The sequence below is a fragment of the Salmo trutta genome, chromosome 38, assembly GCF_901001165.1.
Source record: "Salmo trutta chromosome 38, fSalTru1.1, whole genome shotgun sequence".
Lineage (NCBI taxonomy): Eukaryota > Metazoa > Chordata > Actinopteri > Salmoniformes > Salmonidae > Salmo > Salmo trutta.
In genome coordinates, this window is record NC_042994.1 from 32,614,314 (window position 1) to 32,628,796 (window position 14,483).

General features: G+C 43.3%; 1 protein-coding gene across 2 annotated transcripts in view; it reads left to right on the forward strand.

Annotated features, from left to right (window-relative positions):
• LOC115178667 (cytochrome P450 3A27-like) overlaps positions 1 to 14,483 on the forward strand; it is a 54,515-nt gene that overhangs the window by 35,897 nt on the left and 4,135 nt on the right. For both annotated transcript variants that reach the window (XM_029739934.1, XM_029739935.1), the window contains exons 7-10: positions 2,125 to 2,273; positions 2,733 to 2,860; positions 11,784 to 11,862; positions 13,898 to 14,058. In XM_029739934.1, coding sequence (XP_029595794.1) covers positions 2,125 to 2,273; positions 2,733 to 2,860; positions 11,784 to 11,862; positions 13,898 to 14,058 — 517 coding nt within the window. The remainder of the gene's footprint in view (positions 1 to 2,124; positions 2,274 to 2,732; positions 2,861 to 11,783; positions 11,863 to 13,897; positions 14,059 to 14,483) is intronic.

The following is a 14,483-nucleotide window of genomic DNA, read 5'->3' on the forward strand; positions in this document are numbered from 1 at the left end:
AAATGTTTCAAGCAGACCATCATAGTAAAGGATCATCAAAGCAAAGGTAACCTGCTTACATGACTAGCATACCGCCCCAACAGATCCATAGCACTCACGTCGGTAACCATGAAGTGCTTTGAAAGGCTGGTCATGGCTCACATCAACACCATCATCCCGGAAACCCTACACCCACTCCAATTCACATACCGCCCCAACATATCCACAGATGATGCAATCTCTATTCCACTCCACACTGCCCTTTCCCACCTGGACAACAGGAACAGGTGTGAAAATGCTGTTCATTTACTACTCAGCGTTCAACACCATAGTGCCCGCAAAGTTCATCACTAAGCTAAGGACCCTGGGACTAAACACCTCCCTCTGCAACTGGATCATGGACTTTCTGACGGGCCGCCCCCAAGTCTGCCATGCTGATCGTCAACACGGGGGCCCCTCATGGGTTTGTGCTTAGTCCCCTCCTGTACTCCCAGTTCACCCACGACTGCATGGCCAAGCACGACACCGACACCATCATTAAGTTTGCTGACGACATAACAGTGGTCGGCCTGATCACTGACAACGATGAGACAGCCTATAGGGAGGAGGTCAGAGACCTGTCAGTGTGGTGCCAAGACAACAACATCTCCCTCAATGTGAGCAAGACAAAGTAGCTGATCGTGGACTACAGGTAAAGGAGGACCTAACATGCCCCCATTCACACTGACGGGGCTGTAGTGAAGTGTGTAGAGAGTTTCAAGTTCCTTGGCGTCCAAATGACCAACAAACTAACATGGTCCAAACACACCAAGACAGTCGTGAAGAGGGCACGACAACGCCTTTTGCACCTAAAGAGACTGAAAAGATTTGGTATGGGTCCCCAGATCCTCAAAAGGTTCTACAGCTGCACCATCGAGAGCATCCTGACCGGTTGCATCACCGCCTGCTATGGCAACTGCTCATTATCTGACAGTAAGGAGCTACAGAGCGTAGTGTGTACGGCCTAGTACATCACCGGGGCCAAGCTTCCTGCCATCCAGGACCTATATACAAGGCGGTGTCAGAGTGGGGCAATTGTCTAAGGCACTGCATCACAGTGCTAGCTGTGCCACTTGAGATCCTGGTTCGAGTCCAGGCTCTGTCGCAAGCCAAATTACTGCTGAACAATTAATCAAATGGCCACCCAAACTGTTTATATATTTTTTGCTTTAGTGTATTTTGTAAATATTTTCTTAGCTCTGTTTCTTGAATTGCATTCTTGGTTAAAGGCTTGTAAGTAAGCATTTCACAGTAAGTTCTACACCTGTTGTATTCGGCACATGTGACAAATACATTTGATTTGATTTAGTTGTGGTGAGTAGTTGTGGTCAGTAGTTGTGGTCAGTAGTTGTGTGGTTGTGATCAGTAGGTGTGTGGTTGTGGTCAGTAGGTGTGTGGTCAGTAGGTGTTTATTTAAGCTTTATTTAACAAGGCAAGTCAGTTAAAAACAAATTGTTATTTACAATGACAGCCTAGGAACAGTGGGTTAACTTGTTCAGGGGCAGAACATATGTTTACCTTGTAAGCTTGGGGATTCAATCTAGCAACCTTTCAGTTACTGGCCCAATGCTCTAACCACTAGGCTACCTGGTTGGTGTTCAGTAGTTGTGGTCAGTAGGTGTGGTCAGTGGTTGTGGTCAGTAGTTGTGGTCTGTGGTTGGTGGTCAGTAGTTGTGTGGTTGTGGTCATTAGGTGTGGTCAGTAGTTGTGTGGTCAGTAGGTGTGGTCATTATGTGTGGTTGTGGTCAGTAGCTGTGGTCAGTAGGTGTGTGGCCAGTAGTTGTGTGGTCAGTAGTTGTGTGGCCAGTATTTGTGGTCAGTAGGTATGGTCAGTAGGTGCGGTCAGTAGGTGTGTGGTCAGTTTTTGTGTGGTCAGTAGTTGTGGTTGGCGGTTGGCGGTTGGTGGTCAGTAGGAGTGGTCAGTATGTGTGTGGTCAGTAGTTGTTTGGTCAGTTGTTGTTTGGTCAGTAGTTGTGGTCACTAGTTGTGGTCAGTCGTTGTGTGGTCAGTAGTTGTTTGGTCAGTAGTTGTGGTCAGTAGTTGTGGTCAGTAGTTGTGTGGTCAGTCGTTGTGGTCAGTAGTTGTGTAATTGTGTTTGTGTTGCAGGTTCTTTGGGCCCTACAGTATGGACGTGGTCACCAGCACAGCCTTCAGTGTGGACATTGACTCTCTGAACAACCCTTCAGACCCCTTCGTTTCCAACGTCAAGAAAATGGTCAAGTTTGACATGTTCAACCCACTTTTGCTCCTATTCGGTGAGACCACACACACCCAGACACACGGACACAAAGTTGAACTTTTTAATCATATGCAGTTGAACACCTTTCTATAAAACGTTCCTCTCAACCTCTCCTCTCTTCTTCTCCTCTCCTGTCCTCCCCTCCTCCCCTCCTCCCCCCTCCTCTCCTCTTCTCCTCTCCTGTTCTCCCCTCCTCCCCTCAACCTCTCCTCCCCTCCTCCCCTCCTCCCCTCCTCTCCTGTTCTCCCGTCCTCCCTTCCTCCCCTCCTCTCCTATTCTCCCCTCCTCCTCTTCTCCTCTCCCGTCCTCCCTTCCTCTCCCCTCCTCCCCTCCTCCCCTCCTCCCCCCCTCCCCTCCTCCCCCCTCCTCCCCTCCTCCCCTCCTCCCCTCCTCCTCCCCTCCTCTCCCCTCCTCCCCTCCTCTCCCCTCCTCTCCCCTCCTCCTCCCCTCCTCCCCTCCTCCTCTCCTTCTCCAGTGTTATTTCCCTTCATAGGTCCTATCTTGGAGAAGATGAAGTTTTCTTTCTTCCCGTCTGCGGTGACAGACTTCTTTTACGCCTCGCTGGCTAAGATCAAATCTGGACGTGACACTGGGAACTCAACTGTAATCATGTTTTATATTTATATTTGATTGTTATATTGATATTTTCATCTGAACATTTGTATTTATATTGTAATATTCTGTATTTACTTATTATACACTGCTCAAAAAAATTAAGGGAACATTTAAACAACACATCCTAGATCTGAATGAAAGAAATAATCTTATTAAATACTTTTTTCTTTACATAGTTGAATGTGCTGACAACAAAATCACACAAAAATAATCAATGGAAATCCAATTTATCAACCCATGGAGGTCTGGATTTGGAGTCACACTCGAAATTAAAGTGGAAAACCACACTACAGGCTGATCCAACTTTGATGTAATGTCCTTAAAACAAGTCAAAATGAGGCTCAGTAGTGTGTGTGGCCTCCACGTGCCTGTATGACCTCCCTACAACGCCTGGGCATGCTCCTGATGAGGTGGCGGATGGTCTCCTGAGGGATCTCCTCCCAGACCTGGACTAAAGCATCCGCCAACTTTTGGACAGTCTGTGGTGCAACGTGGCGTTGGTGGATGGAGCGAGACATGATGTCCCAGATGTGCTCAATTGGATTCAGGTCTGGGGAACGGGCGGGCCAGTCCATAGCATCAATGACTTCCTCTTGCAGGAACTGCTGACACACTCCAGCCACATGAGGTCTAGCATTGTCTTGCATTAGGAGGAACCCAGGGCCAACCGCACCAGCATATGGTCTCACAAGGGGTCTGAGGATCTCATCTCGGTACCTAATGGCAGTCAGGCTACCTCTGGCGAGCACATGGAGGGCTGTGCGGCCCCCCAAAGAAATGCCACCCAACACCATGACTGACCCACCGCCAAACCGGTCATGCTGGAGGATGTTGCAGGCAGCAGAACGTTCTCCACGGCATCTCCAGACTCTGTCACCTCTGTCACGTGCTCAGTGTGAACCTGCTTTCATCTGTGAAGAGCACAGGGCGCCTGTAGCGAATTTGCCAATCTTGGTGTTCTCTGGCAAATGCCAAACGTCCTGCACGGTGTTAGGCTGTAAGCACAACCCCCACCTGTGGACGTCGGGCCCTCATACCACCCTCATGGAGTCTGTTTCTGACCGTTTGAGCAGACACATGCACATTTGTGGCCTGCTGGAGGTCATTTTGCAGGGCTCTGGCAGTGCTCCTCCTGCTCCTCCTTGCACAAAGGCGGAGGTAGCGGTCCTGCTGCTGGGTTGTTGCCCCCCTACGGCCTCCTCCACGTCTCCTGATGTACTGGCCTGTCTCCTGGTAGCGCCTCCATGCTCTGGACACTACGCTGACAGACACAGCAAACCTTCTTGCCACAGCTCGCATTGATGTGCCATCCTGGATGAGCTGCACTACCTGAGCCACTTGTGTGGGTTGTAGACTCCGTCTCATGCTACCACTAGAGTGAAAGCACCGCCAGCATTCAAAAGTGACCAAAACATCAGCAGGGAAGCATAGGAACTGAGAAATGGTCTGTGGTCAACACCTGCTGAACCACTCCTTTATTGGGGGTGTCTTGTTTATTGTCTATAATTTCCACCTGTTGTCTACTCCATTTGCACAACAGCATGTGAAATTTATTGTCAATCAGTGTTGCTTCCTAAGTGGACAGTTGGATTTCACAGAAGTGTGATTGACTTGGAGTTACATTGTGTTGTTTAAGTGTTCCCTTTATTTTTTGAGCAGTGTATAACTATGAAACTATGTAATGTAATTAGTGATGGGGACCAATATGGAACGTCCATACCGATATCATGTCGTAATTTTAAAAAACTATTATTGGGACCCAAATATCTACGTTCATATTAGAATCTTTTGTGTTGGTTGTGATTGGACGAGATCCAGTAGAATATGTTTGTCTTGGTTGTGGTTGGACCAGATCAGTTAGAATCTGTTTGTGTTAGTTGTGATTGGATGACATCGATTAAAATCTGTTTGTGTTGGTTGTGATTGGACGAGATCCAGTAAAATATGTTTGTCTTGGTTATGATTGGACCAGATCCAATAGAAACTGTTTGTGTAGGTTGTGATTGGACCAGATCCATTAGAATCTGTTTGTGTTGGTTGTGATTGGACCAGATCCATTAGAATCTGTTTGTGTTGGTTGTGATTGGACCAGATCCAGTAGAATCTGTTTGTGTTGGTTGTGATTGGACCAGATCCATTATAATATGTTTGTGTTGGTTGTGATTGGACCAGATCCATTGTAATATGTTTGTTGGTTGTGATTGGACCAGATCCAGTAGAAACTGTTTGTGTTGGTTGTGATTGGACCAGATCCATTAGAATATGTTTGTGTTGGTTGTGATTGGACCAGATCCATTGTAATATGTTTGTTGGTTGTGATTGGACCAGATCCAGTAGAAACTGTTTGTGTTGGTTGTGATTGGACCAGATCCATTAGAATATGTTTGTGTTGGTTGTGATTGGACCAGATCCATTATAATATGTTTGTGTTGGTTGTGATTGGACCAGATCCAGTAGAAACTGTTTGTGTTGGTTGTGATTGGACCAGATCCATTATAATCTGTTTGTGTTGGTTGTGATTGGACCAGATCAATTAGAATCGGATTGTGTTTTGCATTTTTTGTATTTTGTATTTTTATTAAGATCCACATGGGGAGGCATGTAGCCTAGTGGTTAGAGTGTTGGACAAGAAACTGAAAGGTTGCAAGTTTGAATCCCTGAGCTGACAAGACAAAAATCTGTCATTCTGCCCCTGAACAAGGCAGTTAACCCAATGTTCCACGGCCGTCATTGAAAATTAGAATGTGTTCTTAACCTGTCTGGGCTAGGGGGCAGTATTTTCACAGCCGGATGAAAAACGTACCCAATTTAAACAGGTTACTACTCTGGCCCAGAAACTAGAATATGCATATTATTAGTAGATTTGAATAGAAAACACTGAAGTTTCTAAAACTGTTTGAATGGTGTCTGTGAGTAAAGCGGAACTCATATTGCAGGCAAATACCTGAGAAAATTCCAAGCAGGAAGTGGAAAGTCTGAGAATTGTAGTTCTTCTTTTGATTCTCTATCGAAGCTACAGCGTCTGTGGGGTGACGTTGCACTTCCTAAGGCTTCCATTGGCTGTCTAAAGCCTTCAGAAAGTGGTTTGAGCATTTTCCTGTCACTGGGCAGATAATAGGAGCTCAGTTTCTGAATGGTCTGCCTGGCAACAAAGGGATTGCATATGCTCGGTCCCGCGAGCACGCTCCTCCTTCTTTTTCTTCTTGAAGGAATACGCTATTGTCCGGTTGGAATATTCTCGCAATTTTACGTTAAAAATACCATAAAGATTGATTTTAAACAGCGTTTGACATGCTTCTAAGTACGGTAATGGAACATTTTGACTTATTGTCTCTCGTTCCGCACTCGCGCGTTACCCTTTGGATAGTGACCTGAACGCACGAACACAACGGAGGTATTTGTACATAAATATGGATTATTTCGAACAAAAACAAAATTTCTTGTGGAAGTAGCAGTCCTGGGAGTGCATTCTGACGAAGATCAGCAAAGGTAAGAGAATATTTCTAATACTAATTCTGAGTTTAGGTTGCCCCGAACTTGGCGGGTGTCTGAATAGCTCACCGTGATGGCTGAGCTATGTACTCAGAATATTGAAAAATGTGCTTTCTCCGTAAAGCTATTTTAAAATCTGACACAGCGGTTGCATCCAGGGGTAGTCTATCTTTAATTCTTAAAATAATTGTTATATATTTTGTCAACGTTTATGATGAGTAAATTGATGTGCACATTCACCGGACGTTTTGGTGGGAATACTTTTTCTGAACATCACGCGCCAATGTAAAATGCTGTTTTTGGATATAAATATGAACTTTATCGAACAAAACATACATGTATTGTGTAATATAATGTCCTAGGAGTGTCATCTGATTAAGATCATCAAAGGTTAGTGCTTCATTTAGCTGTGTTTTGGGTTTTATTGACACATGTCCTTGCTAGGAAAATGGCTGTGTGATTATATTTGTCTATGTACTCTCCTAACATAATCTAATGTTTTGCTTTCGCTGTAAAGCCTTTTTGAAATCGGACAATGTGGTTAGATTAACGAGAAGTTTATCTTTAAAATGGTGTAAAATAGTTGTATGTTTGAGAAAGTTGAATTATGAAATTTTGTTGTTTTTGAATTTTCCGCCATGATATTTCACTGGCTGTGTTCCGCAGATGCGACTCTTGCGTCCCACCTAGCCCATAGAAGTTAACTGACTTGCCTAATAAATAAAATAATTAGCTGTTGTGAAAGCAGCAGCTGCTCTTCCTGGGGTCCACATAATACAGAACATCATTAGACAAGAACAGCTTGAGGACGTATTTTATTAGGATCCCCTCTAGCTGTTGCGAAAGCAGCAGCTACTCTTCCTGGGGTCCACACAAAACATGAAACATAATACAGAACATCATGAGTCAAGGACAGAACTACATACATTTTAAAAAGGCACACGTAGCCTACATATCAATGCATGCACACAAACTATCTAGGTCAAATAGGGGAGAGGTGTTGCTTTATCTGTTTTTTTAATCCAGGTTTGCTGTTTAGAGCAATAGGAGATGGAAGGAAGTTCCATGCAGTAATGGCTCTATATAATACTGTACGTTTTCTTGAATTTGTTCTGGATTCGGGGACTATGAAAAGACCCCTGGTGGCATGTCTGGTGGGATAAGTGTGTGTCAGAGCTGTGTGTAAGTTGACTATGCGAACAATTTGGGATTTTCAATACAATGTTTCTAATAAAAAGTGATGCAGTCTCCTCAACTCTTAGCCAAGAGAGACTGGCATGCATAGTATTAATATTAGCCATCTGATTAAAATTAGAGCAAAACGTGTCGCTCTGTTCTGGGCCAGCTGCAGCTTATTAGGTTTTTCCTTGCAGCACTGGACCACACGACTGGACCATAATCAAGATTATACAAAACTAGAGCATGCAGAACTTGCTTTTTGGAGGGTGGTGTCAAAAAAGCGGAGCATCTCTTTATTACGGGTAGACCTCTACCCATCTTTTTATTTTTATTTTTTATTTCACCTTTATTTAAAACCAGGTGCTGCTCATAAAAAAAGCTAGCTAGCTCATGGATGCAAACAATGTTCATCCCCAAAAACATAGCAAAACGACAATCTGTTTCAGTAGCTATAATGTTAGCTTGCTAACTATATAGCTAGGTGTCATCATCTAAAATAACTTAAAATTTGTATTTTTTTATTTATTTTAATTTTATTTTATTTCACCTTTATTTAACCAGGTAGGCTAGTTGAGAACAAGTTCTCATTTACAACTGCGACCTGGCCAACATAAAGCAAAGCAGTGCGACAGAAACAACAACACAGAGTTACACATGGGATAAACAAGTGTACAGTCAATAACACAATACAAAAAAAGAAAGTCTATATACAATGTGTGCAAATGGCATGAGGAGGTAAGGCAATAAATAGGCCAGAGTAGCAAAGTAATTACAATTTAGCAGATTAACACTGGAGTGATAGATGTGCAGATGATGATGAGCAGATGATGGTGTATAAGTAGTGATACTGGTGTGCAAAAGAGCAGCAAAGTAAATTAAAACAATACGGGGATGAGGTAGGTAGATTGGGTGGGCTATTTACAGATGGACTATGTACAGCTGCAGCGATTGGTTAGCTGCTCAGATAGCTGATGTTTAAAGTTAGTAAGGGAAAAGTAAGTCTCCAGCTTCAGCGATTTTTGCAATTCGTTCCAGTCACTGGCAGCAGAGAACTGGATGGAAAGGTGGCTAACGTTGGTGTTGGCTTTGGTGATGACGAGTGAGATAGATATACTGTCACGTCTTTCAAGGAGCAGGAAACGGGTGAGTCAGGTGCAGGAGACAAAAGGTCCGTAGAAAAAGATTTAATTAAGTCTAGAGTGAATACAACGATTAGGCAGGGTGCAAAACACAAGCAGGAGGTCAAACAGCTCCAAAACTCAAAATACACGGGACGCAGCCTGGCAACCCTAATGCCTAATATCAGCGTCGTGTAAATCAAACACATAGGAAAAATAAATCCAGCCCTAAACCCAAAACGTAACACGAAACAATCCCGCACAACTCCAAACAAGAAACTGACAAACTAAATACCCTCCCACTAATTACAAACAAGAAACAGGTGCGCACGAAACAGACATAACTAACAGACATATGAAACATGGATCGGTGGCAGCTAGTAGGCTGGCGACGACAACCGCTGAGCGCCGCACGACCGGGGAGTGGTGCCACCTTCTGTGGACGTTGTGACATATACCTGCTGGAGTGCGTGCAACGGGTGGGTGTTGTTATTGTGACCAGTGAGCTGAGATAAGGCGGAGCTTTACCTAGCATAGACTTATAGATAACCTGGAGCCAGTGGGTCTGGTGACGAATATGTAGCGAGGGCCAGCCGACTAGTGCATACACGTCGCAGTGGTGAGTGGTACATGGGGCTTTGGTAACAAAACGGATGGCACTGTGATAGACTACATCCAATTTGCTGAGTAGAGCATTGAAAGCTATTTTGTAGATGACATCGCCGAAGTCGAGGATCGGTAGGATAGTCAGTTTTACTAGGGTAAGTTTGGCGGCGTGAGTGAAGGAGGCTTTGTTGAGAAATAGACAGCCGATTCTAGATTTGATTTTGGATTGGAGATGTTTGATATGAGTTTGGAAGGAGAGTTTACAGTCTAGCCAGATACTTAGGTATTTGTAGTTGTTCACGTATTTTAGGTCAGAACCATCCAGAGCAGTGATGCTAGTCTGGCAGGCGGGTGCAGGCAGCAAACGGTTGAAAAGCATATATTTGGTATTACTAGCGTTTAAGAGCAGTTGGAGGCCACGGAAGGAGTGTTGTATGGCATTGAAGCTCGTTTGGGGATAGAATCCCACTGACGGGATTGCTAGCATGGCGGGAAATTCAAAACATCAAAAATCGAATAATTTCTATTTCTCAAACAATCAACTATTTTACGCCATTTAAAAGATAAACATCTCCTTATTCGAACCACATTGTCCGATTTCAAAGCAGCTTTACGGCGAAAGCATAAAGTTAGATTATGTTAGGAGAGTACATAGCCAAAAAAAGTACACACATCCATTTTCAATTCAAGGACAGAAAACCAGCTAAAATTATGCACTAACCTTTGACAATCTTCATCAGATGACACTCCTAGGACATTATGTTAGACAATACATGCATTTTTGTTCTATCAAGTTCATATTTATATCCAAAAACAGCATTTTACATCGGCGTGTGTCGTTGAGAAAATGTGTCTCCCCCAAAACTGCCAGTGAATTTACAAAAAATACTCATCATAAAACGTGGATAAAATATTAAACTGTTATTCAAAGAATTATAGATTAACATCTCCTGAATGCAACCGCATTGACAGATTTCAAAATAACTTTACTGGGAAAGCATACTTTGCAATAATCTGAGTACTCTGGTCAGAAAAATACACTACGCAATACAGATAGCTGCCATGTTGGAATCATCTAAAATCATAAATAGCATTAGAAATATTCCCTTACTTTTAATAATCTTCATCAGAAGGCACTTCCAGGAATCTCAGGTCCACAACAAATGTTGTTTTTTTCGATGAAGTTCATAATTTATGTCCAAATAACTCCATGTTGTTCCGTGTTGTTAGCGCGTTCGGTAGGCTACTCAAAATGTAGGGCGCGGGAAGGAAAAGTCACGACGAAAAGTTTAAAAAAAAAATCTATTTACGTTCGTTCAAACATGTCAAACGTTGTTTAGCATCAATCTTTTGGGCCATTTTTAACGTGAAACATCAGTTATATTTCAACCGGACCTCTCCTGTGTCTTGAAAGACGTTTTGAAAAAGGTCTCACCTCACATGAACGCGCATGAGTGCGCAATAATGAAGAGATGACATCACAGGGATCATCAACTTCCCTTCCTTCTCATCCGGTCTCTGTTCATCATAGACGCTTCAAACAACTTTATAAAGATTGTTGACATCTAGTGGAAGTCATAGGAAGTGCAAAATGAATCCTTTGTCACTGTGTGTTTTATTGGCAATGACTTGAAAATAGTACAGCCACAAAATGTTCATTTCCTGCTTGTATTTGTTCTCAGGTTTTTGCCTGCCATATGAGTTCTGTTATACTTAGAGACACCATTCAAACAGTTTTAGAAACTTCAGAGTGTTTTCTATCTATAATATGCATATTCTATTTTCTGGGCCGGAGTAGTAACCTGTTTAAATTGGGTACGTTTTTCATCCGGCCATGAAAATACTGCCCCCTAGCCCCAACAGGTTTTAACACAGTGTCCAAAGAAGGGCCAGATGTATACAGAATGGTGTCGTCTGCGTGGAGGTGGATCAGGGAATCACCCCCAGCAAGAGTGACATTGTTGATATATACAGAGAAAAGAGTCAGCCAGAGATCTGAACCCTGTGGTACCCCCATAGAGACTGCCAGAGGTCCGGACAACAGGCCCTCCGATTTGACAAACAACTCTGTCTGAGAAGTAGTTTGTGAACCAGATCCATTAGAATATGTTTGTGTTGGTTGTGATTGGAACAGACCCAATAGAATCTGTTTGTGTTGGTTGTGATTGGACCAGATCCATTAAATTCTGTTTGTGTTGGTTGTGATTGGACCAGATCCATTAGAATCTGTTTGTGTTGGTTGTGATTGGAACAGACCCATTAGAATCTGTTTGTGTTGGTTGTGATAGGAACAGATCCATTAGAATCTGTTTGTGTTGGTTGTGATTGGACCAGATCCAGAAGAATCCGTTCATGTTGGTTGTGATTGGACCAGATCCAGAAGAATCTGTTCATGTTGGTTGTGATTGGACCAGATCCAGTAGAATCTGTTCATGTTGGTTGTGATTGGACCAGATCCAGTAGAATCTGTTTGTGTTGGCTGTGATTGGACATATTTGACCTAATTTCATTCGCAGAGTCGGGTGGATTTCTTACAACTGATGATCGACTCTCAAAAAGGCAACGACACAAAGACAGGGCAGGAACAGACAAAAGGTACCTGCCGAACAAACACCTAAAAACTATTGTTACAAACACACACCTGGAAACTATTTTTACAAACACACACCTGTAAACTACTGTTACAAACACACACATGTAAACTACTGTTACCAACACACCTGAAAACTACTGTTTAAAACACACATTTTACAAACACACACCTGTTACCAACACACACCTGTAAACAACTGTTGCTAACACACACCTGTTACAAACACACACCTGTAAACTACTGTTACAAACACACACCTGTAATCTACTGTTACAAACACACACCTGTAAACTACTGTTTCAAACACACACCTCTTACAAACACACACCTGTTAAAAACACACACCTATAAACTACTGTTACAAACACACACCTGTTAACTGCTGTTACAAACACACACCTGTTACAATCACACACATAAACTACAGTTACAAACACACACCAGTTTACCGCTGTTTCAAACACCCACCTGTTACTAACACACACCTGTAAACTACTGCTACCATCACACACCTGTTACAAACACACACCTTTCCAACTTAATTGAGGAAAATAAGAACAATCCTGTCACGTCCTGACCAATATAAGTTGTTATTTTCTATGGTAGAGTGGTCAGGGCATGACAGGGGGTGTTTATGTGTTTGTTCTTTGTCTTCTATTTCTATGTTGGATTTCTAGTTTGTCTATTTCTAGATGGGGTTTATTGGGTTGACCTTCAATTGGAGGCAGCTGTTCCTCGTTGCCTCTAATTGGAGTTCATATTTAGTAGGGGTGTTTTTTTCCTATGGTTTGTGGGTAGTTGTTTCCTGTTTAGTGTATGTTCACCTGACAGAACTGTTGACGGTCGTTTTAGTTATTTTGTTATAGTGTTTCATTGAAGTTAAATATGAGCACTTCACACGCCCCTTTGGTCCCCTTTGTACGACCCACGTTACAAATCCGAAATGTATTTTGATACTGTCGCAAAGCTAACTAAAAAGCAGCATTCCCCAAGAGAGGATGGCTTTCACTTCAGCAGTAATAAATTCATGAACTTCTTTGAGGAAAATATCATGATCATTACAAAGGAAATTACGGACTCCTCTCTAAATCTGCGTATTCCTCCAAAGCTCAGTTGTCCTGAGTCTGCACAACTCTGCCAGGACCTAGAATCAAGGGAGACACTCAAGTGTTTCACTACTATATCTCTTGACACAATGATGAAAATAATCATGGCCTCTAAACCTTCAAGCTGCATCCTGGACCCTATTCCAACTAAACTACTGAAAGAGCTGCTTCCTGTGCTTGGCCCTCCTATGTTGAACATAATAAACGGCTCTCTATCCACCGGATGTGTACCAAACTCAACATAAGTGGCAGTAATAAAGCCTCTGTTGAAAAAGCCAAACCTTGACCCAGAAAATATAAAAAACTATCGGCCTATATCAAATCTTGCATTCCTCTCAAAAAAAATTGAAAAAGCTGTTGCGCAGCAACTCACTGCCTTCCTGAAGACAAACAATGTATATGAAATGCTTCAGTCTGGTTTTAGACCCGATCATAGCACTGAGATTGCACTTGTGAAGGTGGTAAATGACCTTTTAATGGCGTCAGACAGAGGCTCTGGATCTGTCCTCGTGCTCCTAGACCTTAGTGCTGCTTTGACACCATCGATCACCACATTCTTTTGGAGAGATTGGAAACCCAAATTGGTCTACACGGACAAGTTCTGGCCTGGTTTAGATCTTATCTGTCGGAAAGATATCAGTTTGTCTCTGTGAATGGTTTGTCCTCTGACAAATCAACTGTAAATGTTGGTGTTCCTCAAGGTTCCGTTTTAGGACCACTATTGTTTTCACTATATATTTTACATCTTGGGGATGTCATTCGAAAACATAATGTTAACTTTCACTGCTATGCGGATGACACACAGCTGTACATTTCAATGAAACATGGTGAAGCCCCAAAATTGCCCTCGCTGGAATCCTGTGTTTCAGACATAAGGAAGTGGATGGCTGCAAACTTTCTACTTCTAAACTCCTCTCCTCTCCCTCCACAGGACTGACTGATCATGAGATCTTGTCTCAAGCCATGATCTTCATCTTCGGTGGCTACGAGACCAGCAGCACTACTATGAGTTTCCTGGCCTATAACCTGGCATCCAATCCCCACACCATGACCAAACTGCAGGAGGAGATAGATACTGTGTTCCCCAACAAGGTAACCCCCACACCATGACCAAACTGCAGGAGGAGATAGATACTGTGTTCCCCAACAAGGTAACCCCCACACCGTGACCAAACTGCAGGAGGAGATAGATACTGTGTTCCCCAACAAGGTAACCCCCACACCGTGACCAAACTGCAGGAGCAGATAGATACTGTGTTCCCCCACAAGGTAACCCCAACACCATGACCAAACTGCAGGAGGAGATAGATACTGTGTTCCCCAACAAGGTAACCCCCACACCATGACCAAACTGCAGGAGGAGATAGATACTGTGTTCCCCAACAAGGTAACCCCCACACCATGACCAAACTGCAGGAGGAGGTAGATACTGTGTTCCCCAACAAGGTAACCCCCACACCATGACCAAACTGCAGGTTGAGATAGGTACTGTGTTCCCCAACAAGGTAACCCCCACA